The 24744-nt window shown below is 53.9% G+C and overlaps 11 protein-coding genes across 11 annotated transcripts; 7 read left to right on the forward strand and 4 right to left on the reverse strand.

The window, feature by feature from the left end:
* Window positions 1-1420: 1420 nt before the first annotated feature.
* Window positions 1421-2996, forward strand: NECHADRAFT_90227 (uncharacterized protein; the record flags this gene model as incomplete). The annotated part of the gene is made up of 5 exons (XM_003053634.1): window positions 1421-1723; window positions 1773-1859; window positions 1912-2046; window positions 2093-2597; window positions 2659-2996. The coding sequence occupies 5 exons, from the start codon at window positions 1421-1423 to the stop codon at window positions 2994-2996; spliced, it is 1368 nt and encodes a 455-aa protein (XP_003053680.1).
* A 707-nt stretch (window positions 2997-3703) lies between these two features.
* On the forward strand, window positions 3704-4648 carry NECHADRAFT_75082 (uncharacterized protein; the record flags this gene model as incomplete). The annotated part of the gene is made up of 1 exon (XM_003053635.1): window positions 3704-4648. One exon carries the CDS (start codon window positions 3704-3706, stop codon window positions 4646-4648), a length of 945 nt encoding a protein of 314 aa, XP_003053681.1.
* A 150-nt stretch (window positions 4649-4798) lies between these two features.
* NECHADRAFT_31792 (uncharacterized protein) lies at window positions 4799-6889 on the reverse strand (the record flags this gene model as incomplete). The annotated part of the gene is made up of 4 exons (XM_003054364.1): window positions 4799-5385; window positions 5432-6024; window positions 6071-6260; window positions 6310-6889. 4 exons carry the CDS (start codon window positions 6887-6889, stop codon window positions 4799-4801), a joined length of 1950 nt encoding a protein of 649 aa, XP_003054410.1.
* A 586-nt stretch (window positions 6890-7475) lies between these two features.
* Window positions 7476-8065, forward strand: NECHADRAFT_73402 (uncharacterized protein). Its single transcript, XM_003053636.1, has 3 exons — window positions 7476-7519; window positions 7640-7754; window positions 7820-8065. The coding sequence occupies exons 1-3, from the start codon at window positions 7488-7490 to the stop codon at window positions 7889-7891; spliced, it is 219 nt and encodes a 72-aa protein (XP_003053682.1). The 5' UTR covers window positions 7476-7487; the 3' UTR covers window positions 7892-8065.
* A 478-nt stretch (window positions 8066-8543) lies between these two features.
* NECHADRAFT_75084 (uncharacterized protein) lies at window positions 8544-11138 on the forward strand (the record flags this gene model as incomplete). The annotated part of the gene is made up of 7 exons (XM_003053637.1): window positions 8544-8574; window positions 8645-8764; window positions 8819-8886; window positions 8935-9063; window positions 9113-9346; window positions 9398-9859; window positions 9906-11138. The coding sequence occupies 7 exons, from the start codon at window positions 8544-8546 to the stop codon at window positions 11136-11138; spliced, it is 2277 nt and encodes a 758-aa protein (XP_003053683.1).
* A 399-nt stretch (window positions 11139-11537) lies between these two features.
* NECHADRAFT_90230 (uncharacterized protein) lies at window positions 11538-12674 on the reverse strand (the record flags this gene model as incomplete). Its single annotated transcript, XM_003054365.1, has 3 exons — window positions 11538-11662; window positions 11715-12451; window positions 12505-12674. The coding sequence occupies 3 exons, from the start codon at window positions 12672-12674 to the stop codon at window positions 11538-11540; spliced, it is 1032 nt and encodes a 343-aa protein (XP_003054411.1).
* Window positions 12675-13392: 718 nt separating this feature from the next.
* On the forward strand, window positions 13393-17859 carry NECHADRAFT_31392 (uncharacterized protein; the record flags this gene model as incomplete). Its single annotated transcript, XM_003053638.1, has 2 exons — window positions 13393-16456; window positions 16517-17859. Coding segments are annotated over 2 exons (4407 nt in total), but the record flags the coding sequence as incomplete, so codon positions are not given.
* Window positions 17860-18089: 230 nt separating this feature from the next.
* NECHADRAFT_65738 (uncharacterized protein) lies at window positions 18090-19622 on the reverse strand (the record flags this gene model as incomplete). The annotated part of the gene is made up of 3 exons (XM_003054366.1): window positions 18090-19246; window positions 19302-19384; window positions 19441-19622. The coding sequence occupies 3 exons, from the start codon at window positions 19620-19622 to the stop codon at window positions 18240-18242; spliced, it is 1272 nt and encodes a 423-aa protein (XP_003054412.1). The 3' UTR covers window positions 18090-18239.
* Window positions 19623-20136: 514 nt separating this feature from the next.
* On the forward strand, window positions 20137-21236 carry NECHADRAFT_98880 (uncharacterized protein; the record flags this gene model as incomplete). The annotated part of the gene is made up of 2 exons (XM_003053639.1): window positions 20137-20436; window positions 20494-21236. 2 exons carry the CDS (start codon window positions 20137-20139, stop codon window positions 20935-20937), a joined length of 744 nt encoding a protein of 247 aa, XP_003053685.1. The 3' UTR covers window positions 20938-21236.
* A 750-nt stretch (window positions 21237-21986) lies between these two features.
* Window positions 21987-22893, reverse strand: NECHADRAFT_90232 (uncharacterized protein; the record flags this gene model as incomplete). The annotated part of the gene is made up of 3 exons (XM_003054367.1): window positions 21987-22349; window positions 22400-22603; window positions 22651-22893. The coding sequence occupies 3 exons, from the start codon at window positions 22891-22893 to the stop codon at window positions 21987-21989; spliced, it is 810 nt and encodes a 269-aa protein (XP_003054413.1).
* A 706-nt stretch (window positions 22894-23599) lies between these two features.
* Window positions 23600-24289, forward strand: NECHADRAFT_75090 (uncharacterized protein; the record flags this gene model as incomplete). Its single annotated transcript, XM_003053640.1, has 3 exons — window positions 23600-23769; window positions 24067-24207; window positions 24268-24289. 3 exons carry the CDS (start codon window positions 23600-23602, stop codon window positions 24287-24289), a joined length of 333 nt encoding a protein of 110 aa, XP_003053686.1.
* Between the last annotated feature and the right edge of the window lie 455 nt (window positions 24290-24744).

The following is a 24744-nucleotide window of genomic DNA, read 5'->3' on the forward strand; positions in this document are numbered from 1 at the left end:
CGATGAGCCCACAGGATCGGACCATGTGCTGTAGGGTAAGCGTGTCTGAATCACTACTCGGAGTTATTTGGTCCAGCAAAACAAGGGGGCAGGGGATGGCCATGAGACAACCATCTTCCGTTTGCGGCGCTTTGGGTTATCGTCATTCTGATTCAGATGTCTGCTTGGCGTCGGAGCTTCACTTGAAGGTGTACAGACGCCGGCGCTAGCATAAACTTGTAAAACAGGACCAAGAGTGGCAGCTGACAGTTGCTCTTTGGGCCACGACCCGTTTCAACTCGACAAAAGGAGAACAATAACAGCTGTTTGATCAACCGCGAGGCTTCTAAGTTTAGAAAGGGACCAACGGTTCATGATCGACGCGGGGATCGTTGGAAAATCCAAGCGCCGGACTTTGAATGGAAACTGAAGCGCCCGTGACGGTTGACTTTTGGGGGTGTCCCAGGCGCGCGCTTGTTTGTTTCACAGTCGAGACGATCGGAGCCAGTCAGGGAGAGGGTGGCCAAGAGTCGACAACACATGACATCAGACTTTAATGATACCGTTTCCGGAATTATTTCAACGGTGAAAGAAGGTCGTCAACGGCAAAGAGGATGCCGAGTTAAATTAAAGGTTGATAACGTCTTGACAGAATTGCCCCGACCGAACGATAGGCTGCTCAGCCACCGACGGCACCTCGCAGCGGATCAAACGGCACGGAGGAATTCAGACTGCACTTTACCCCGTCCCTCACAAAAAGTCCATGTCACCTTGAACCATTATTGGACTCATGTTATAATGCTGCCTGTTTGTCCACCCACACCATGGCTATTCAGACTGACCGAACACACTCTTCGTCGGGTTAAGGTTAGTCCACTGGGCCATGCTCGCCAAGACTAAAGATCCCTAAAAGGGAATGATGCCGCGAGAGGCGGCGGATTGATGACCCGCCAACCCGCTCAACCTGAGGGGCAATGGGCAACACTGCCACTGTCACCTACCAAGGAATGACTTGACGTGACAAGGTTAACGGCGATGGGAGCACTCAATTCAATTAAACTACTACCTAATCAACGAGAGCAACTGCAGCTGGGCGTAAATCCAAACTGCTAAGCCACCACCAATCTGTTCTCGCATGCCCTGAGGGGATCGTCAAACTGGCGCTCCCACACGTGACGACGCGATATCCTGATTCGCTCATGGTGCCATGTTCTTCTGTCTCAGCATTGGGAGGCCCTCTTTGTATGTCAATCTGCACTCTCTCGCCCGTCCAAAACTGGGTTTCTTCAAAATTGTCAATCGATGGGAGTAAATAAGCAACAAGGACGATAGAGAGCGAAACCAACTCTCTCTCGAGATATACTTGAACCCCTCTCTCGTCCACCTAGACAGCTTGTCAGAGCTGCGATAGCTTCAGCCACAGTTCCTCTGACCGACCACCATGGACATGTCCCAGGAGTTCTCCCCAGATATGCTGTCGTTCAACGGCCAGCCCTACATCGACTACAGCGCCTTTCTCCAGGCTGACGAAATCAACTTTGGCGACAATGCCCAGGAACAGACCAACACAGGACTGTCAGACTCGTCCGGAAAGGCCACCCCACCGAGCTCTGAAGGCCAGAGCGCATCCAACGCTAGCACGGAGGTCGCGAGGCGGCAGCCGGCTCAGAAGCAGAGGTTGGAGCGGAGAGGACACACCAAGAGTCGTCGGGGATGCTACAACTGCAAGAGAAGGCGTATCAAGGTATATCTCGCGTGTCATGATTGCTTCGAATAGATCTAACTGTAACCAGTGCCAGGAGACGCGCCCTGCGTGTGGTCATTGCACCAAGACTGGCCTCAAGTGCGAGTACCCTGCTATGCCACAGATTACACACCAAGTATGCTTGTCTAGATCCCTGAAACTGTCATCCACCGCTGACATGCCACCAGCCGCATCACCAAATCCCGCTTTTCAGCTTACAGGACATGCGTTTCTTCCAGCACTTCCTAACACAATGCTACCCGCACCACCCCCTGAAGCAGGAAGAGATCTGGACGCACGAGATACCATGCATTGCGCACAACGTATGTACTCCTCCGTTAACTAAACTCTCGTATCTGACAGTCGCAGCACGAGTTTCTTATGCATGCCATCCTGGGATTCTCAGCGTCCCAGCTAATCAAGACTGACGCCAGCATCGTCACAGCTGCCATGAGCCACCGCGTCAAAGCGATCAGGGCCATAAAGAAGCGTCTCTCAGAGACATCGAGAGCGCCTATTGAGTCCGAAGAGGCGAATGCCATGATAGCAACCTGCTTCGCTTTAACGTTCCAATCCGTCAGCCTCGAGGATGGACTTGCCGAGTTTCTGACGTTTATCCGAGGTATCATGGTCGTGGGCATGCAGATGATGTTCCGAGGTATCAAACCTTTGTTCCAAAATATGCCGGAGCAAGAACAGGACGCACTCTTGGAGCCACTCATGGAGGGCCTGCCGTTGATCCAAAAGGGCTACGTCGATTCTGCCATGGAGGCGGTCGTGAATCTGAAGCCGTTATGCAAAGAGCAGGTGGAGACAGAATACCACCAGCATCTGGTGAACATTCTCGAGCAGCTCTATCTCAACTCGTGGGATGGTGAGTTCTTATTACCCCTACCGTGATATGCAAGCATGGATCTGACATTTGGTTCCCGCAGCCTATAAAGCGTACACGAGACAATACGGCTGGTGGATGATGCTCCCCCACGACACGTTCGAAGCCCTTATCAACCCAGATAACCAGGTCATGATGCTGCTTCACTCGCACTGGATCGGGATCAACGAGATCATGACCCCTATAACGGGGCAGGAGAAGCAGGTGGCGGTCAAGTACTCGGAGCGCGATATGGAGCCCGACATTGACCCAGGCTTTGCGCGCTGGCTCAAGTATATCAACGCCCACATCGACTATGAGCACCAGATCTATAATCAGTGGCCCATGTGGATTGAGGAGCAGTTGGATCGCGATATTACTTGTCTTGGTAGAATTCCGTGAGCAAGGGAAGAGGAGGAAACACAAGAGGTTGAGGGAACATGTCAGACTGCCGATACATTTGGACTTGTGAGCGTGGCGCTTTGGATGATGGATCCCTGGGAATGGATATTTCCAAGATGGAGATGATCATGTATTGTTGGGTATTTTCCAATTTACCAATAACATATCCCACGAGCGTATAGCCCGTATAACTCGTTCCACCAATGATTCACTTGACAACAATATGTGACTATGCCTGACAATCACCTGACTCCCATAGTAGTCGGGCACCCGTCTACTGCGCCGCCATGAGGGAAGCCATTCCCACCGGGACGGCACCGCCTCAGCACGGCCCCACTCTGTAGATCTCGCATTCATCGTATTCCACCCATCGAGATTAGCAAGCGGGGCGTGGATCACGACAGGGGCCAATGAGGATCATCGTGACACACAGGGCTGAAGGATGCCCGGCGATATGCCCCGGGCTGTGGTCACCGTATTCTTCGGGTTTTGTTGTAACCTGTGGCGATGGGGTTTTGTGCGAGGGATACGATGGTGGGGGGTTTGAGGATATATAGATGGCCTTTTCCTTGGCTTTTATGAGTTTAGTTGTCAGTCAACAACACACATCAAGTATAAGACTACAAGTCAACACTTCTACAAACAAAACACCTATCTTCAACAACACCAGAGCAGTCCTCAGTGTCTCATACAGGGACTTCTACACAATGACAACAACAATCGAGACCATCTCGGCCCCGGCCTCTGGCCTCCACCGGCGATCCACGGGACACTCAACCCTCCCTCCAAACTACGAGGCCGCTGAAGGCTATGAACTTGCCCAGCTTTCTCCAGCATCTTCTTCAGCAGAGTCACTCCCAAGATACACAACCATCTACGAAAACGGTGGCTCAAGCTCATCTGCCAGAGACTCTGGCTTTTCCCCAACGAAGCTTCTCCAAATTGAAGCCCCTGGTTTCGCACTCATCGCTTTCCCTCTGCCCCCGCGTCCGGACCCCATCTACGTATTTGGCGTGAACCCCACGGGAGAACTTGAACAGGCAGAGTACGTCTCTATCCGTCCGGCGCGCAACTCTGGATCTTGCTTCCTCGCACGCCCAGACGACCCAGCCCAGACACCCATCTGCACTACCACGTACCGCTTCGGCCCTGGCAAGCCACCCAAGATCCGCCTTCTCGGTGGTGCGGGTGAAAATGAGCATGAAGAGGAGTTTGAGATCAGCTGCAAGGGATGCCTGACACGTAGCGTTGTCATGCGAACTCATCTCGGCACCTTTGAATGGCGGTACAGTAGCCGTGCTGAACGCCGAGAAGCCCAATCTTCTGTCGGCGAGGAAGTCGATTGCCTACTCGTCCTCGACCGAGTGACAAACGTTGCTCTTGAAGGCGGAAAGCAGGAGGAGCGCCGCAGCAGAGTCGCGCAGTTTGTCCGCAGTGCCGGACTACGGACCCCAGGCACACGGAGGAGCACGGCTGGCAACGGAGGTCGATTGATGCTGGACCTCCGGGAGTGGACAGATCGGAAGGGAGAGGCGGAGCAGATGGAGCTGTTGGCCGTGGCGAGCTGCGTGTCGATGATGAAGAAGGAGGTTGACAGGAGGAGGATGCATCAGACCATGGTCATCATGGGAGGTGCTTCTGGTGGTCCTTGAGGGGTTGGTGATAGATGTGATGATGTTGATACCCATGTATTTCTTATGTTGTGTTTTATATAGAATGGTGGAACTGGTTTGATTTCTATAGATGCAGTCTGTTTTATGGAGAATTGTTCAAGTTATCAGATATCATGGTCTCATGCGTACTCAGTCCTGCACTTCCGCAACTGCAGTCTTCTCCCTTGCACCAAGCTCAAGAACCTCAGCAACGGACACATCCTGCTTCTCATCGACATTTGCCTTCTCAAAGGCCTTCTTGCTGCACTTGCACGAGTACCGCACCCTGCATCCCTTCTTCTCGCCGATAAAGGGGTCGTTGCGGCACGACTTGCCAAACAGCTCGACTAGCAGGACCCAGACGGTCAGACCGAGTGTGATGGAGATGAGGTTGAGAGAGTTGAGGCTCTTTGCTATCGGCAGCAGGAACATGACGATGCAGACGGCGAAACGGTTGGCTAGTCGGGTGTTCTTGCTCCAGCGAAGGGTTGCTGGCTTGCGGTGCTCGTGGCAGTAGGCGATGACTCCCATGAAGAGCATTGCGATGGCGAGGCCGTGGCAATAGAAGAATCTAATGCCGTTGGCGACTTCGTCTTCCGCGCGGTGAGAGTAGTGATCCGACAATTGCTCGGCATTGGCGCCGCCTGCGTCTGTTGCTAGGACCAACTTGGATAGTCCAGCAGAGGCAAGGATGTAGCCCATGATGAATGGAAGATGGGCGTAGTTCCAGACGGAGGCTTTTGCTATTAGTCAACGGTCTGAACAGGAATGGAAAGCACTTACACGAAATGATAGAACGTCGAATAGCATGAACATCGATGTTGCTGCCATCGACGTCGAAATAAATCCAGTTAAAGACAAAGGCTTGAACAAGTCCAAGCACCGCCTTTCCCAAGAATGTGTTGACGTGATAGCCCCCATAGCTCTGGAACATGACGCCCACGACAGAGTATCCAAAGACCAGCGAGACAAAGGCATTGGTACGCTCCACTCGATGCTCAATGTTGACAGCGGGATAGAACTCAAAGACCTGGGCTAGGAACCTGCCAATGCCGCTGTTCTCACCAGCCATTCTTCCGTACCTGAAGAGCCCGGTGATGATGCCCTGACCCCACATGTCGAGGGCGAGGGCCACCCAGATGAGACCCAGCCTTGAGGGCATCTCGACGTGAATACTGGCGATCCACAGGACGGAGGGTATCAAGACGTTGATGGCTTCGCAGACCATGACGCCTCGGATCATGGGCAGGAGAAAACCGGTGGCCACGTAGTGGGCCAAGGTCCTGAATCTAGCCGCGAGATAGAAAGATACCAGCATCGTGTACGTGTTGTGTTCCTCGTTGTCGTAAAAGGCATATGTCATGTTGGTGGTGAATCTTGACATGTTAGACATCTCCTCTCTCATAGGCTCGATCAACGTACCCCAGTAGACAAGCAATCTCGAATAGAATTTCCAATCGAGTCATGACATCGTCGGTTTCGAACCAACTCAAGACCAAAGTGACATCGGCCCAGATCTTCCACGACATGATAAAGGTGATTGCGAAGCGGAGCAATTCCTTGCCGGTCGGTTCAGCCCAGACATGTTCGCCGTTGATGTGAATGATGCCGACTATTAACATATTAGACGCTGGCACTATGCGGTGAGCTTGGGGAATTACCGTAGAGGAGGTCAAAGAACAGCTCGATAGCCATGATTTCCGTATTTTCTGAAGCGCGCCATAGCAAGCCTTTGTGAAACCATTGCTTTACCACCGGCTTCTTGAAGAGCTTGGTAGTCTCTCCTAGACGGGCTTGGCTCCAGCTCGAGGCGATGGACACCGTATCCGACGCGGACGTATCCAAATCTGGAGTCTCATCATCATTGTAGGTTCGTAGTTCAGCACCATAGCCAAACTTGTTAAAGTTGGCGCTCAGACCGTTGGTGTTGGTAGAGAGCCGGTCTATTTCGCTGTTGAACGTGTCCAGCTGGCTCTGCACGTCCTCCCACTCGTCAAAGGCTGGACCATGCCGTTCTCGCAGCTTGGCTCGACGACCCTCGTGATGATCTCGAGTCTCTCTGAGATAGTTGCAGTGCTCTGTCGAACCGTGGAGGACGACTTCGACCTGTATCTCGTCCTGGCTGCCGTACTTCTTGCGAAGGTTGTCGTAATCTTCGGGTAGGGACACGATCACTTCTTTGCCATTGGGCAGGGCGAACCTCTGCGGTTGACGCCGTCTCGCAGAGGGCTTGGAGGACATGGCGATACCGTCGGACAAGAGAAAACAAGACAATTCACGCTTGCAAAATCAGAAAAAGACAGCAGGAGGGCGCGACGAGGAAGAAATAAGAGTCTGCAAAAACAAAGACAAGGATTCTCGTCTCCGACCCCAAATTACAGATGTAGGGCGGCCGCCGTCGTGTTGGCCCCTGGCAAGTTTGATGCCGCTATCATTGGCTTTTGATGGTGTGTCTGGCGGCCCATTGGGCGCGCCCCCAGCCGGTCAAGATGCACAATCGTCTTGGTGGCAGAATAAACTCATAAAGGCACCTCTTGTTTAAGCTTATCGAGACCCGATTCCATCTTGACTAAGGCATTGGTCATCATGGTTGTCTCTTTGAGAGAATCGCTTCTGCTTATTGATACGCGTGCATATCGAGGCTCATTCCGTCCAAGTGCCGGGAGTCACGTGATGAGATACATCTTCCGGTTGTTTACCGGCTGCGGCTTCAAGCGGGTAGCTGCCTGAGGCTACCAATCCTAGCTCAGCCGTCGACCGGTAATTCGGAGCAAAGATTCAGCCATCACCAACTACCAAAATCCCCATCTCCCCCCAATCAACCTTCAACACCGCCAAAATGACTGCTGCGTGGAAAGCCGCTGGCCTTACGTACGTCAATTGACCCCTTCGCCCTACCGATTCGACCATTGGATATATCCTGTCCAATTTTCTCCCCCCCGACCGACCGTGTCCGAGCCCCGAGACTAACAATACCCTTTTTCCGAATAGCTACAACCGCTACCTGGCCGTCGCCGCCCGCGTCGTCCGCCGAAGCTTGAAGGAGGATAAGAGAATCGCTGCCGAGCGACGAGGCGAGATGGACCTGCGATTCGCCAAGTGGCAGGTAAGGCGACCTCCCGGCGATGCGGAACTAGAGATGGAAAACTGACGGGTTAATTACCTCAACAGAACGGCAAGCAGGGCGAGCCCCAGAACCTGGCCGCTGCCAACGCCGCCAACGCCGCCGAGAACGCTGCTTAAAGCAGATCGACGTATGGATGATTGCGCGTGGATAATGGGAGCGTGGCGCCCGAGGGGTTTGCTCGGCCCAAGACGAGATGGAATAGAGCAGCTCAGCCTGCTCACGGGGAGGGCAACCAATTGCATGCACCTAGTGCCACTGTATCAATAACGATTGCTGCAATGTTATCAATCAACCAAAAAAGACGACGACTGCAATTGATGGACTCCAAGGAAAAATTGCTGGTGACTGTATGTTGTGCCCATCTCGACTGTTACACTGGTGATGCTCGGTGGGACGCAGCTTGAGGCTACCCGGCTACCGCCGAGGAAAACAGGTGCCTCTCCACAAAACCCATATCGTCAACAATCAGATTTCATGACAGTAGAACTTGACCATTCGTTTTCCCTTGACCGATTTCACAACATTCGTCATTCTCGCTCATTTGTGAATGTCAATCTCATCAGCCATCTGGTGACTTTTTGGGCTCCCAAAAAGAGACGGGGAGCAGTGGAACCTAAACCATCTGAACCATCATCTTGCTCCCTTGCCTAACTTTACTCTTTAATAATTCCTGCCATTTTTGTTCCTTCACCCTCGCACGCCCGCTTCGTGCGATAATAACCCCCCATCCCTTTTTGATGCGGCGGATTGTCGCGTTAAATCGTCGACATGGCCGACTTCGGTATCGGGATCCCGGACGGTGGGTACCCAAAATGATGGGAGAGGTTCCTGGTGATGACCCCTTCAAAAAGTCTGACTTTGAGGCCCAGATATCGCGAGACTATCGCTGGGCCAGGAATATGATCCGCCGCCTCCACCGCCGCCTGATATCAAGACCGAGGGTATCCTCGCCGTTGACATTACCGAAAAGTTTGCTCAGGCTGTTCAGAGTAGGTCCTTTGGTCTCGTGCTTCTCTGGTGAACCCCGCGATTGACACTTGCAGCTCTCGCACCCGGCGATCTCGTCAAGGATGGCTTCTTTACGCTTTTCGAGTCCGTCGCGGCTCTCGAGGTATGATTTTGTAGCGGTTACGACTCATGGCGAGGCTCACAGGCATAGATCATGGATCCCAAGATGGACAGCGGTTGTGTCAAGTCAGCCGATGATCTTGAGGAGCTGTATGGTGTCAGTCGGCCGCTGCTCCCGGAGGAGGTGCTGGGGGTCATAGATCAGCTTCTTTGCCACGAGGTGAGTGTTTTTCACTGTTTGATAACTGGGGATATACTCATTTCCTTAGATGGCATGGCATCTGGGATATCCACTCTCCCAGACTCTGTTCACCAGCGTCTACGCAGAGGCCCTTCTTATGCCAACGCCATTCAGCGTGGGAGAAGCCCGGTTTGTTCGAAATGCGCCAAATGACTCCCCAAGCAGGTCCAGTATGCTCGAGATTCTTCGGGCCTATTGTCTCGGCCTGCTCAAGGCATGTGGTTACGTGAACGAAAGGATTAGGTCTGAACATTACTATGAGGTGAGTACCATCACTGCATCGGACTCAAAATTAAGATCTGACACTATATAGGAGGAAGACTTTGTCACAAACACGTACAACAGGACCCTACTTGCTGAGATACAGCCACAGGCTGTCCAGCAAGCCATCCAAGAAGCGAGGAGCCTTCTGGCCACGCTGGGTGAGGAAGTCAGTGACGAGATTCGAGAAGCCCTTGACCGGCGGCTACAACTTAGATCCTTGTTCTTGGATGCTACCCAATGCCCCCAGCACATGAGAGAACCCGATGTCGCTAGGAAGCCGTGGCTGGAGGGCCTGGAACTACTTCCGAGCATCAAATCATCTCACTCACTAGGACGGCCCGTTGACGAAGCTTTCAGCGCCAAGCTGCAGCGCAAGCTTGCTAGTACCATGCCTCCGAGACCTATCGTGAAGCTGGAGTTTGACGACGCTTTTGGTCATTTGTTGAGGCTGTTCAAGGATGGTGCTCAGTTGATCGACGTGCTTCATTACAACGACTCCCAGAGTCTTCAGGTAATAAAAATTCCAATCTCAGGAGGCCAATGCTGACAACAGACAGACATTTGTGTCAACTTTCCAGGCCAAGAAGCCCCAGCCACTGGTATACGTGCGAACTCTATTGCAGACGTTCCTGTTTAACGAGATGGAAGTTTTGGGTTCCATGAGCATCCGTCAGATCATGGATGATGACTTTGCTACCGTGTCTATGCCAGCAAGCCCTCAGCTTGACCGTGCTAACGACGAGATCGAGTTTCCTCAGGACCCACGCTTCGTCATGGCTGAGCAGATGGAGCTCTTCCGTCAGAGAGCAGCACAGCCCTTCCTGGATGTACTGCGAACATTCTGCCAGAACCGATGCCGTGTACGACGCACACTCTGTCACATCATCCGGGACTGGGAGAATCTGCAGGTGGATGCTGAGGAGATTGACCAAATCATCCAAACCAAGGTCAAGGAACGGCCGATGAGACAATCAACAGGCATGGGCATTCCAATGGAAACGTACTCGCTTCCGCTTTCATCGTGGACATATCTGTACAAGATGCGCCTGATGGAATGGATCGTGCAACTGGGCTTTGAGCTGGAGGTTTACCAGCCAGATGAACTCGCCGGCATGTATTGGTACCTGAACTACCTTGCTAAGTGGAGGGTTCAGCACACGGAGAGGATCAAGTCGTTTGTCATCCGGAGGGCAGAGGAGTCCCGAGCAACCTCACAGCACCCGAACCCAGCCGTCGACCGCCAGCTCGAACGATCACTGGCTTTCATCCGGCTGATGCTGCTCGATTCTGCCGTGACGTGGGAACTGTCGGACGCCCTGTCTTGCCTCTACACCGTCCTCACCCGGCTGAAGCTCGTCAAGGTGCCCCTAAGACCTTATAGCAATAACGAGCTTCGGTACGACCTCAGAATGCGGCCGTTTGCTGCCATCGGCCTGCCAACCCTCCCCAGCTTTGACGAATTTACTCAAGGAACATCGCAGCCCGAGATATCGACTCTGGAGATCCTCGAATACGCAGAAAAGGCCCTCGCAGGTGCTAAGAAGGGCTTCGAGGTGCTGTCCAAGTTCACGCCCGAGGACTCGTTCTCGGTCGGCTCCCACGACCGGTGGGTCGCGTCCAAGAAGAATGCCCTCAAGGCCTGCATCGCGACGGGAATAGCAATCTCGGCACTGCAAAAGGCTGTCAAGAGAGAACAGGAAACCGGTGAACTGAAGATCAAGGCCGAGGTGCCCACACCGGATAAATCTTATCACGACTGGTGGATCGTGCCCCGGATAATCCCTTCCTAGGAGATGGGAGAGGCCTTAGAGGATAAATGATAATTCAAAGGAGAAAATGAGGCTAAATTCTAGAGTGCGTTCACAGGTATAGTTGTACATTTGGGTATCCAAATGAGAGTTTGCCTCCTCTTCCATCCATCCATCCATCCATCCGTTCTCCATCCCTGTTGTAGATTTGACAATAGATTCGAATACGTATTCGAATGACTGCGAGTCAAGGAATTAAACAAAAAGAAACGCCGATTTCATCGTGTCAGAATCTGTTGATATGCCAATTCCATTCTCACCGCAAATGTATTGGCTGCCGAGATATCGGTATCAAGGCGATTGGTCTGTCCTCAATACTGGGTCTTCGAGATAGTCGAGGTGGGACCCGCGCCTGAGCTAACTGGGATTGTGAGGCATCGCTTAAGCCGCAACACGTCGTCGAGCCCCAGCCATGCGAAGTCGGACGGTCTGCTCATATAGCACATCCTTGAAGGCGAAGAGCAGGGCAGCAGTCAGCACGCTCTGGGTGACCTTGGGGCCAATGCCTATTTCTCTGTTAGCATGTCGTTCCATGTAAGTATAGATATAGATACTCACCTCTGTAGAGACCAGAGTAACCACTCTCGCTCACAATGCGACGGAGAGCGGCAAAAGAGCCCTCCTTCTTGCCCTCGCTCTGAACGTGCATCTGACTCTTGACAGTGATGTAAGGGTAGGTGATGGTGGTCGCAAACAGCTTGCCTAGAGCACCAAGGAAGAAGGCGATAGTAGGGGTAACCTTGCGGCGCTTCTCCACCGTGTTCTTCAGCTGCTCAAAGAGAGTGTACTGAAGAATGGGGTTGATGACGAGGACCAGGGCCGGAATGACACCGGCAAAGAGTGCCTGGGGGCCCTCGTTCTTGAGGAGCTGCAGCAGAGTACCGATGGTGCTGGGGGGCTTGGAAGGCTTGGCCTCGGCACCGGCCTCGACGTCGTCCTTCTTCTTCTCCTGCTGGCGGGTGGTGACGCGGGTGTTGACAACCCAGATGGGGTTGGTGATGATGACGGTGGCCGACCCGGCGATGGCTCCGGCGATCATGGACTCGACCGTGGTAAGCTTCGCGCCGGCGCGGCCGGCCTTGGCAGCCGCCTTCTCAAAGAAGGTGCGGGTCCATTCATACCAGTAGTAGTAGACAAAGTTGGTGATGCTGATGCCGAAGAGGGCCGAGTTAATACCGGAGTAGAGGCCCGAGATACCCTCACGGGCGATGATGTTGCCAACAGCCTCGCTGAACTTGCTCTCGGCCTTCTTGGATTCGACCTGGGCGCGCGTGGAGAGGGTGATGAGTGGGTACCTTGAGTACTCGTCAGCTAGCGATCGCGATGCGATACTGGAAACCAGCCCTACGTCAGGATCATGGACAAAAGACCACCACCAGCGCCGGCGAGGGCGTGGGCGACATTGTCGTTCTGAGGGATGGGCGCCTTCTCAGTGACAACAACCCTTGCGGGCGTGATCTCGACCTTTTCAGGTATCTCGACCTGGGGGGTCGTCTCCTTGTCGGCGTTGTCGGACATGATGCACGTCGGGATATGCTTAAGCGAGCAGCGACAGACAGAAAGAGGCTTGAGCTTTCAATGCGCGAGAGTCAAGTGAAGGGGAAGGGAATTGGGGAACTTATAAAAAACCTGGGGAAAGGGACGGTTTCGCGGGGCCGTGCTCGACTTAAAACCCAGTCAAGAACAGAACATGCCTAAGCCTGGCTTAAGGGCCTGCCTAGGCTTAAGAGCGTCTATCTCGGGATCGGCGTCTGGTCAACTTGACTCGAGGAGGAGCCTGTGCCCCTAAAAATACCGAGGTCGGGACATGATACCGAGTAACCTTAGCTGGAATCGGCCAATGTTCCGCATCTGAAAATGAAGTCACCTCCTCCTTTCCCCTCCACTTTTGTTGGTTGGACCGGCATGTGACGTGGGGAAGACCAGGTCGGCAAGCCCAGCTCTTTACCGGGCCACGCTAAACTTGATCAGGGCATTGTCAGGAGAGCCACTTTAAAACGACCAAAACTCGGCATCTTGAGAATCCCCAAATTCGGAACCAAGGAGAAACAAAAAGTGCGGACGCGGTGCCCGCGCTAGGCCCCATCCAGGTCTAAGTAAACAAATCAACCGCCACACACGCTTCATCCTTGCAAGTCGCACACCCACACCGCGGGTTTAACCAACTTCAGCCCAGCGTCGCGGTATCTGGCATATCCCACCCATCCATGATTGTTTTGAGTTATTCTATCATTGCTCGTCAATGCCACGGCGCAGAAAATCCGGTCTCGAGTCCGACTTCCAAGTCCGCTGGCACTCGGTTGCCAACATCGCCACGCCCAGCGTGGACATCATGTCGTCGCCTGATCCGCTCAACGACACCATCGATACGAGCGTCGTCCCGCCTTCTACAACGCGCCGCGTCCCCCGCAGCAGTCAACGGTCCAGCCGGTTTTCCACCCTGGGCACCTCGCCCAGGAAGCAGATGTTTGAGCTCGAGGTCGGCGACGATCGAGCCCCCCAGAAGCTATTGGTGACGGTCGAGACGGAGGAGCCAAGCGCGACGGCGGGTCCGGGAAGCGCGCGACGAAAACTGTTCCAGACTTCGAGTCCTTTGTTACCAATGTCTAGGCGGAGAGAAATGGCGACCACGACGACTGTGCCTTTGAAGAAGGCTATTGAGGAGGAGATGGCTGACCCAAACGCGACCCCGAGGAGGAGGGGACGGCCGAGGAAAATAAATGGAACACCTCTGCCCGGCGCAGGCACCAAGAGAAAGTCGGGAACCCCAATCAAGAAAACACCAAGGAGACCGCGATTATCGAAGGGTACGGAGACGGGGAACGAGACGAGAGGGTCCAACGCAGGCCGCACGCCAGGAACAAAGAGGAGAGGCCGACCGCCCAAGAATCGACCTGTTGAACCACCCAGCGAGTTGGGAACTGACGTGGATGGAGGAGTTATTGATATTGAAAGGAGACGGCAGGAACTTGGTCCTGAAGAGGTGGCGGAAGTGATGAATGAAGCTCCTGCGCTTCCCTCTCTTCGGGGTGACGACTCTCAAGTTGACAATGAGATGACTCTGATCATCACGCCTTCAGAAGCTGAAGGGTTGCAAGCAAACCAAACCCAGAACAATACCACCCAGAACGATACTACGGCTCTGCCGCATTCGGAACCTGATTCGGATATTTGGATGGCAACTCTGGACGACGAACCAACCCCAAGACCCTCAAGTCGAATAGCGCAAAGAGAACCTGCGCCCTCAAGCCCTGACCATGACCAAGAGGCCGATACTTCGGATTTCGGAGACTACGGATACCTTCCACCGGCTGGCAGCGATGTCTCTTCCGCAGACGAACCTGAAAGTGAAATTCGACCTATGAATAACGACACCATTGCGGCTGGCGAAGACTTTAGCATGATTTTCATGGACTCCCTTCCATCTCTGCAGGCGAACTTGCGCAGTTCTGTCCAGGAAGTCACCGAGAACGATATCGGCGAAGAAACGAGCATGATCATCAACAACACCCTTGAATCTCTGCGCCAGTCCTTACAAGATCGGGACAGGCCTAACACGGAGGCGGAACCTGCTGAAGCCCCCAAACCAGCTGAACCTGCCTCCTCTCCACCCCGAGAGGAGCTTAGGAAGTCCAGCATTCGTCCTCCCCTGACTTTTTCGCCGAATCGTAACATGTCCCCAAGGTGGCTTCGAAGCCCTCGAAGGATGGGATCTACACCCTTACGGCGCCAAGTATTGGAGTCGAACGCAAGAGAGAATGCAGATGCGGCACTGGAGGCACCTGAAAAGCATGACTCTCCTATTACTACTGGGGTGCAAAGATCATCAGCCCCCCCAGACCATGAAGAGTCAAACTTATATGATGATTCATTTTCCGAAATTCCTGATGCTGTACTTGAAGCTGCAACGCCACGACGACCTCGAAGAAATGTTGTGGATGAGACATTGTTGGAAGATGAAGATGTGGAAATGGAGGATGAGCAGCCTCCCCAGCCAGCTGAAGAGGAGGAAGAACAAGAACACGCGGAGGAAGAGCAACAACAACAGCCAGAACAAGAGGAGGAACAGGAGCAAGAACAGGAGCAGGAAGCGCAGAGAGACCCCTCGGTAGCTTCCCATGGAAGTGTCGTCTCTCGATCGGACGCTGGACGTCTCCCTACCCCTGATGATACCCCACCGCAACTTGATGCTCAAGAGGATAATGCTGAAAAATTGATACACATGTCGGGAACCTCGGCCACATCTATATCCCCTCGGGGCTCTTCTCCGGCTGCTCCATCATCTGGGCAATCTTCGGCCAGTCAAGTCCAAATTATTCCGGAAATCGTGGAGGAAGTTGTCGATGAAGATATCGAGGATGTCATCGAGGATGAACCTGTTGAAGAAATGCAGGAGGAGAACGAGCCAGATCAGGACGAGGAATTACCTGATATCAACGAGCCGCGGCCAACAGGCTTATTCGTACCCAACGACGTCCACCAGCCTGAGGTTACGCCACTCAACCAGATGACATCTCCTCTTCAGGACCCCCAGTCACTTCTGCCAGAAGCAGTATCGGAGAGGGTGCGACGGCCTACACTCTCCCCTATCGTGCGAGCAGGACGGGCGTTGCAAAGCGTGACATCGGATCCTCCCTCGCCAGAGACACGTGAGCAACACCTGCGGAGCCCCTTCAGGAGCTCTGTAAGCAGAGAGCTGGGACCCCGGGAGACGCAGTCGATCCGACGTATGAGCACCAGCCCCCGACGCATCAGCGCTAGCCCTGGGAGATCCGTTGCCTTCCCTGCAGTTACTCAAATACCCCCGGCCAACGAGGCATACGAAGATCCCTTTGGTACGGATACCCGACACACAGGTCAAGCTAGCTTTATGGAGGCACTTGAGAGAATTGGCGGTGATCCTTCACCACGGCGGTCACAGAGATCATCTCGGGAGTCCACGGCAAGCTCTTTGCGTTTCCAGCCTCGCAGTGAGGATGGAATGAGCTGGGTAGAGAACGAGGGCCCTATTAGCGCAAATCTTCGTGGCGATGTCCCACTTGAAGCCTTTGCTCGATCGACAGTTGGGAAGTCAAAGAGCCCATCTATCGGTCAAGGGCAGCTAGATGGCGCAAGCAACGAGGCAGATGAGGAGCCTGAACAGGATGGTGACGATATGGACATTTGGGAGTTTGAAGCACAACGGTCGTCTCCTCGCGCGGCTCGCCAACACTCCAGGGAGAGGACGGCCGAGGCTCCCGCTACCAGGCGGAGCGCCCTACCTAGCCCCTGGACGAAACGCACAAGTCGCGAGGCACAGCGTGAGATCGAACCCGTTGCCCAAAGCAACGTCCAGGAAGTCACACAAGAAGCCGACGAAGAGGAGGAGGAGGAGGCAGAGGCGGTGGTAGAGGAGGAAGCAGACGTGGAAGCATCAGACGCTGATGCCACAGAGGACGCTGTGCCGGAGCCAGCTCAAGCAGAGGAGTACTCACTTCTCTCTCAGAGGGGCAACGCCCAACAGCAACAGAACAAACCCCCGGAGTCTGCTGTCAAGGCTAGTCGTTTCGACCTTTCGACCTTCTTCTCTTCACCAGCGACTATCCCGGGGATGCTAGCTGAGAAGTTTCTATCAGCCAAGAAGCCTGCGCCCCGACCAGCTGAGCCCGAAATGGTAGAAGCAGAGCCCACCCTACCAACAAGTTCCATGTTCCCACAGTTGCCACAGCAGGAATTACGGCCTCGAGCTGGGCCTCGGGCTGGTTTCTTCTCTCCTGTCCGCGCTCCGCAGCCAGTATCAAGGCGGCAACAAGAGGAAGCAGAATCCCAAGGGGCTTCCACGGAGCAGGAGGGGACTGAGGAGCAGTCAGAGCCTGAAGAACTAGAGGAGCATGAGATGCCCTCTGTGCCACAGAAGAGGAACTTTACGCCTCAACGAAGACAGCCGAGCCAGTCTTTCTTCAGGACGTCAACCCAACAACCGGCTGCATCAGCTAATAGCGCGCCCACTCCGCCAAGAATGCAGCTCTCTCATGCCGACATCCAGAGGTGGCAGCAAGAGACCTCCAATGCCAGCGAAGACTCCCCTGAGCCATCTCGGCCCCTTCTTAGACCCCTCCCACCTAAGAACGCGTCCCCAACCAAGTCCAGTCTGCGCTCTCCCCTGAAACCACACACACCCGGTCGTGTGGTCGAGTTTACGAGCAGCGTTCTCTCCCCTGTTGAGCAGGCCAAAGCTCGACAGCAACGCCGACTATCCAATTCATCTGCAGCATCGCAGACTAGCAACACAGCTCAACGTCCGCGCCTAAGACCTCCACCCCGACAGAATGCCAACAAGGAGAATGCCGTTGCTTCTGACGTGTCCATGTCTGACGCCTCACCCGTTGCAAAACAACAGCAGCCCCAACCACTGTCCAAGACCGTCTGGACACGGCAGCACTGGCTCTTCCTGGACGAGCTACTCCAGCTACGCCGCCAGGGGCCTTACCGCACCAACTACGAGCGCCGCTCAGACAAGTACCTAGGCAAGACGGTCAAGAGCCAGGGCGAATCCATGACGCTGGAGCGCTGGCATCTCGACTGCGTTGACGCCTTCAAGGCCGAGGTCGGCGGCTGGGACGAAGCCTCCCTGGCAAAGAGACTGTTTGCCCTGATTCTCGGCGAGGAGAGGAGGAGCCGAGGCGTCGTCGACAGACCATCATCACAAGTCATGTTTCACTGAGGATTTTTCGAATTGAGTTTTATGAAAGTATAGGAATTAGCTGGTCTAGCATGCATGAGGCGTTTCGATGAGTTGTCCTTTGGAGGAGATACCAATTTGTATCGTTCAAGCATTGATTGCATTGCATTGCAATTGTTGGTTACATGCCTACCCACGCGCACATCATCACCACATACCCCTTTTTACAAAAAAACACCGTTATTTAGGATATGAAAGTTAGACATAGCAGTACAAAGCACATGAACAATGACGCAGCGATGAAAAAAATGTTCAGCATAGACGATTCTGTTCCCTCTTGAAACGCCTGATCTACTGTGTGACATATTACATACAGATGAGCGGCGCACTCCCGCCGCCCCAGAAAGCCCAGCCCATACCCTCTATTCCAGCATGGACGCCTGGTTCGTGTACAATACATCCACCACGTTGCTCAGCTTCTCAATGGTGGCCAGAGCCGCGTCGTACGACTCATCCCGCTGCGTCTCGTCAAAGATGATGAGGCAGCCAGCGCCCTGATCGAGGACGCCGATGATGACCTTGTCGAGGATCATCTGCGACAGTTTTCGCTCCACCTGCTGAGTGTCGAGGCCAACCATCTTGGCGATGTGGTCGATCTCGACGCGAGAGAAGGGCTCGATGACCTTGATAAGGTTCTGCTCGAGCATGGCATCGTAGAGGCGGCGGAGGTGGTTACGGATAAAGGCGTCACTTCCAAGCTCGTAGCGGTAAGAAGAAAGGGCGCGCTCGTACTCCTCGAGTGACCGATTTGAGTGAGCGCGGGCGATAGCCTTCATGGCCTCGAGGTTCTTCCCGGCGTACTTGAGAGCCTGCTTCGAGGTCATGAGGTTGTTGACATCGTCAACCAGGTTAAGCATGATCTTGCAGAGAAGCATGTACTGGAGGGCAGCCTGAGCCTTGGGGCCCTCGTCCTGGGTGTGGTATCCATCGAGAGCCTCGATAAAGTAGGAAAAAGCAGTGTTAAAGTCCTTGTCCTCGGCGTGGAGCATGCCGCTCTGCATGTCGAGGTTGGCCTGCAGCAGCGGGGGGGTATAAACGCTTGCAGCGCTCGTGCGTGCGCTGGTCAAGGCGGCGCGGGCCTTGGGGATGTTGCCGAGGGCGTGGTAGACCCTCGACTCTAGGAGTTGGACCTCGACGAGGCGGAGCTTGTCGTCGAGGCGCTTGAGCTCGCGGAGGAGGCCGTTGATGAGGCCGAGGGCTTCATAGTACGACTGCTTGGCCATCTGCAGGGCGACGAGGCGGGCCTCGAGGTCCTGGCGCTGGAAGGCGCGGCGCTCAGCGGTGGCCCATTCTATGCAGTCCTTGGTGACGGCGATCTCGATATCGGTGCTGTTGGGAATTTCCTTGAAGAGGTCGAGCAGTTGGCGGACTACGTCACCGTGTTAGCTGGGGTAAGCGCAAGCGTTCTTGATATGAAGGCATACCCAGCTTTGCCGACTTGGCCTTGGCAAAGGAAGAGAATACTGATCGGCTCTCCTTGACTAGATCCACAAGCTCCTGTGTCTTCCTATAGTCGTCGTTAGTGGGGGACAGCAATAGATAATATCGACAGGCAGCGCGCACTTCTCATCCCGGTAAAGCTCGCCCAGGCTAATCAAAGCCGTCTCGTACTCGCGCGTAGCAGCATCGGATGTGGTGCTGGGAGCCTGGGAGATGATTTCCTTGTAGATAGCCTCAGCCTTCCTCGGGTCTGACTTGGCGAGCTTCTGTGCTTCCTGGACCCTCGCCGATTCGGCCGCCGCCATTGTGAGAGAAGTAGTTGCGCGTGTCGGAGAGGTGCTCGTAGGTGGTGATGGGTAGGCGGCGAGGGCAGTTGGCAAGCGTTATGGCGTTGATGAGGGTGGAATGGTTGTCGTCGAGATGGTGTTTGTTTCGTTGGATGAACTGAAGCAATAGCTAGCCTTCCGTGCCTCCAGGTTGCCAGAGCACGACGTAGGCCAGCAAAAGGTGGGTCCTTGCTAGTTACCATGAGAGGTTATTGGCCAAATCCAGCGGGGCATGAGCTCTGGCGGGCTTTCGTTGATCCGCCGCTACGTACCTTGCCCTCCAATGCTGGAAGCTTCCCCGGCAGCGCAGCCGGCGCCAGCCTCTGGATCATGCCGACAGCTTAAAATTTCAGTCCTAACTCGGAGTGGAGGGGATCTTAAACTTCCTGATCATACAAGCCGCCGCTACATAAGCCCACCAGCTTCAATTCTCTTCTCCCACCTCCAATCTCTCTTCACCCCCATATATTCACCCTCCTCTAATACATTCACAATGTTCCGACAGGCCGTCACTGCTTCCTCCAGAGCCCTTCGCGCCGCTCCCCGCGCCGCCGCCCCTCGGCCCTTCATCCAGTCGCAATTCCAGTCGGCGCCCGCCTTTACCCTCAGAGCCGCCCAGCCCGCCGTGTCAAGATGGTACAGCGATGCGAAGGAGTCTGACTCTGCAAAGCCTGCCGAGGAGGCCAAGACGGAGAGCAAGAAGGACGAGAAGAGCACCAATGGCGAGACCGACGCTGTTGCCGAGCTGAAGAAGGCCCTCGAGGCCAAAGAAACCGAGGCCCGAGACTGGAAGGTTAGTGACTCGATTGACAAGCTACACAATCCCTTACATATACTGACTATACACCAGGACAAGTGCCTGCGCACTGTCGCCGACTTCCGCAACCTTCAAGAGCGCACCCAGCGTGAGGTCAAGACGGCCCGCGACTTTGCCATCCAAAAGTTCGCCAAGGATCTCGTCGACAGCGTCGACAACCTGGACCGCGCCCTGGGCATGGTGCCCCAGGAGAAGCTCAACGTCGATGAGAAGCCCGAGCACCTCCAGGACCTCGCCAACTTGTACGAGGGTCTCAAGATGACCGAGGACATCCTCATGAGCACCCTCAAGAAGCACGGCCTCGAGCGCACCAACCCCGAGGGTGACAAGTTCAACCCCAACGAGCAGGAGGCCACCTTCATGGCCCCCCAGCCCGACAAGGAGGACAACACCGTCTTCTTTGTCCAGCAGAAGGGCTTCAAGCTCAACGGCCGGGTGCTGCGCGCCGCCAAGGTCGGTGTCGTCAAGAACAACTAAACTACTCTAATGCCCGGGATCTGTTCCTTCCCGGGCCGCAATTGCGTGTACTATTAAAGGGTTATCGGTCGGCGTTGGCTCACAGTGTATAATGAATGCTCCTCTCATGATGACGGTTAAAAGATGCTGGGACAAAAGAAAAGTTTACAAGAGCTGGGACCTTGTACATAAACAAGATGTGTATAACACAGGCGGGCGGGGCTGGAGGGAAGCCGCCACTATTTCTTGCATGAAATGACCTTGGGGGATTTGGCTGTACCAACTTTGATCTCGGACTCTCTAGGATATACCCACCCAATGAAGATGTCGAGTATCTTGCTCACTCTGGTTCAACTAACACAATGACGTCTTGCCATTGTAGATGTTTCATGATACAGCACAAACATTGCCTCGCAACACACCTCACAATAAGACACACACACAAGCTGCTTTTAAAAATGTTTTCAAAAACCCTACCCCAACGACCCTATCGAATGAACAGTACCATACTACAAACAAGAAGCAGAAAAAAAGACCATCAACAAGTTGTAGAGGCATCTAGAAAGTGCTCTGCCCAGATGTCGCCCCAGTACAAAGAAATAGCCCGATTGTTGTCCTCCCTCCATCCTTGATCTTCTAAATCACTCCATAATCCCAATGCGTTGCGTTGCGTTGCGTGCCGTGCCATGCCAAACCATCATCCATCTGAACACCACTCTGTGTGTCCCCTATACCTCCGAGGCGACCCCCCAGATGATCGAGGGAGCGCTTCCCAATAATCTCTGCCGGTTCACCTCCTCGGCTCATTCCCTCGTAGGATCTTCTGTCGATGTTGAACATTGATAAAACAAAAAAAGAAAAGGAAAAAGATAACATAAAGTGCAATCGTTATAAGAAACACTGTTCATGCGATGGTCATTACAACTCTTTTAATGCCGTCCCACTCTGCTGCCTCCTCTCTATTGCGCTTAGCCCCCTCTCCCCAGGAGAGGTGAGACCAAGAACTGAAGGACAGTCGCGAGTTGGAAAAGCTCCTCAATCCAAAACAATCATCTTAGGCCGTGGACGCCTTAGAGGAATTGACACTTTCTCTTCTTCCTCTTAACGGGTCCCGCCCCGGGAAGTGATGACCTCCCCTCGTTGGCAGAGCTTGAAGCCACTGCTGAAGCCTCAAGGGTTTTCCGGTCATTGGCCACGACGGTAAGGATGGCCGACTCAAAGATCTCGTCAACTCCGCGCATCTCCTTGCTGCTACACTCCATGTACTGCGCACCCATCTTCTTGGCGACAGCCATGCCCTGCTCAGTGGTGACTGGCGTAAGTCCTTGAGTCTTGAGCATGTCGATACATGTCTTCTTGTAGCGCAGATCTGATTTGAGGCCGACCAGAACAAGCGGCGTGTATGGGCAGAAATGCAGAACCTCAGGGTACCACTGCAAAGACATTGTTAGTACTATACTGACACCCAAGAGGGGGTTCTTACCTTATCGAGCACATTGTCTATCGAGTTGGGGCAGTCAATGGCAAAGCATACAAAGATGAGGTCGGTCTCGGGGTATGAGAGCGGTCGGAGACGGTCATATTCTTCTTGGCCTGCAGTATCCCACAATGCAAGCTCCACCGTCTTACCGGTGGGCGGATGGATAGGATAGGTGATGTAGTTCTCAAAGACGGTCGGCACATATTTCTAGGAGCGGTCAGCATTCGTTTTGTGTACAAGAAAGTGTCGCTTACCTCTGGGAAATATCCTTGGCTGTAACTGATAAGAAGACAAGTCTTGCCGCAACCACCATCGCCGACAACCACAATCTTCTTGGAGTAGGTGGGAGCCTCTGTGACGTGAGTCGCAGCCGACTCGCGGCCCGTCGACGAGCTCATAGTAGTGCTGACGGTGCCCTCGCTGGAGCGGGTGCGCTGTTGACGTCGGGGCTGCTCGAGGGTGTCGTAGTAGGAGTTGCGATAGTAGGACGATGCCATGCTTGGGCGCAAGGCGGTCACTCAGAGGGTTGGCGGTGGAGATTTGTCTCAGCCGTCAACCTGGTGGCCTGGTCGGCGGAGATTGAAAAAGTCGGCCAAAAGATGTGCGTCGTCTCGTTTGCGCAGAAAGGCTGCAAAGACAGAATACAAGAGTAGAATCGGTTGTGTTCGTCGTAGCGATGCGGGGTGGAAGGGAATCGGCCGATGAGATAAACGTGAGATGTAGAGATGTGTATGATAAGGTGATGGATGATCTTTAGACGAGGGCGACTGAGAGGTAAAACAGCTCTTGAGGATCGTGGATGCTCGAGTTGAGTTGGGTTGAGTTGGAGATGTGATGTCTACTGCAAGTTTGGACTGGCTGCGCAGGTCAAGCAAGCGGAAGGACTATGGGAGTCAAGTCTAAAGTGTGGCTTTGTTGCGCCCCAAGTTACCCGAGTAAACATGTTGACGGGGCAACTGCGGAAAGCTGAAGCAGCGCCAAACTTTCCACTAGCATCGGATGTCAGAGTGACGAGAAGAGAAAAAGGCCCGTGCACGTGCCCAACCGAAAAATTTCCCATGTGGCTGGGGCTTATCGCGCTCGTGATTCGTCCAGACACGTTCTCGTAAATGCACTTCTCTCACAAATCCTTCTGCAAGGGGCTTCTTCTTTCTTTTCCTTCCACATCACAACTCCCGACAACATCTCAGGACAACCGTCAGCATGGACTTTCCAGAGCCCAGCAAGTACATCACCCTCGTCTCTGGCGATGGCTTCGAGTTTGTCGTCCTGCGCAAGGCCGCCCTCGTCAGTCCCATCATCAAAGGCATGCTCGACGTGAGAAGTCAGTTCGCCGAGGCTCAAGATGCCCGGTGCGTCTTCCAGGAGATGAGGTAGGTCGATGCCATCAACGTGCTGGCCTTGTTTGTTCAGCCGCCTCCTCCAACCCCGGTCCTCACAAGTCCTTGGATGGCCTCAGCCGTGGCCATGGCTTGCCTTGCTCTGTGGATTGATGACAAAATTCACGACACGTTTCTGACAGAACGACTGAGATATTTCTCGGTCGGGCTGGCTGACTACTCACTACACTTGACCTGACCACAACCGCACCCGGCCTCATCTGCGCTCATCTTTTGCTGGCTGCATCCTGAACTGGAAGAGCAAGACGCTGATGAATGATGGAATCGCAGCGCCATGGTATTGGACAAGGTCGTCGAGTACTTCCACTACTGGTACCGTTACCGCGACAGCGAGGATGTTCCCGACATGGACATCCCGGTCGAGCTCTGCCTTGAGCTGTTGGCCGCAGCGGATTACCTGGGCCTGGACCAGTATGCAGCCCAGCCGCGCGCATTGCTCCAGTGGGATGCACTGATACTAATTTCGGCTAGGGCAAACATGAGCTTGAAGTGAAGAGTTTTCTTCAAGTCAGATTCTACGGACTTGACTTTTCTACTCTTTTCTTTGCTCTACACATCTGCACCTTGCATTGTTGGCCAGGGCTACAATTTCGGAGTCGGGGAGTTGGGTAAGGATACATATGACTTTGCTACACTGCGGACGAGATTCTGCGGCACATTCGAGAAGCAATATCGATGCTATTACGAATAATGATGATGAACTCACATTCAAGGCATGCTTCTTCAAAGCAACACAGGCGTGATATGACAACCCCATTTCAGCATATGCGTTCTTCTCTTCTACTCCTCCGTGGGTCGAACGTCTATTAGAGATGGAAGATGGAAGTATCCCTCTCACTCTGCGTGACTCAGTTGACGCATTGAGCTTTCGCTTTTTCTGAAGGGCAACATTTCTTTGACGTGACTTTGATTCTGTCGTAATTCCGTAATATCTACCCACGCATTGTA

This window comes from Fusarium vanettenii (genome assembly GCF_000151355.1).
Source record: "Fusarium vanettenii 77-13-4 chromosome 1 genomic scaffold NECHAsca_1_chr1_3_0, whole genome shotgun sequence".
NCBI classification, from domain to species: Eukaryota; Fungi; Ascomycota; class Sordariomycetes; order Hypocreales; family Nectriaceae; genus Fusarium; species Fusarium vanettenii.

Coding starts and splice junctions, on each gene's coding strand:
- NECHADRAFT_73402 (XM_003053636.1), top strand. CDS start 7,488: ATGACTGCTGCGTGGAAAGCCGCTGGCCTTAC. Junction 7,520..7,639: donor TGGAAAGCCGCTGGCCTTAC/GTACGTCAATTG, acceptor TTTTCCGAATAG/CTACAACCGCTACCTGGCCG. Junction 7,755..7,819: donor TGCGATTCGCCAAGTGGCAG/GTAAGGCGACCT, acceptor TTACCTCAACAG/AACGGCAAGCAGGGCGAGCC.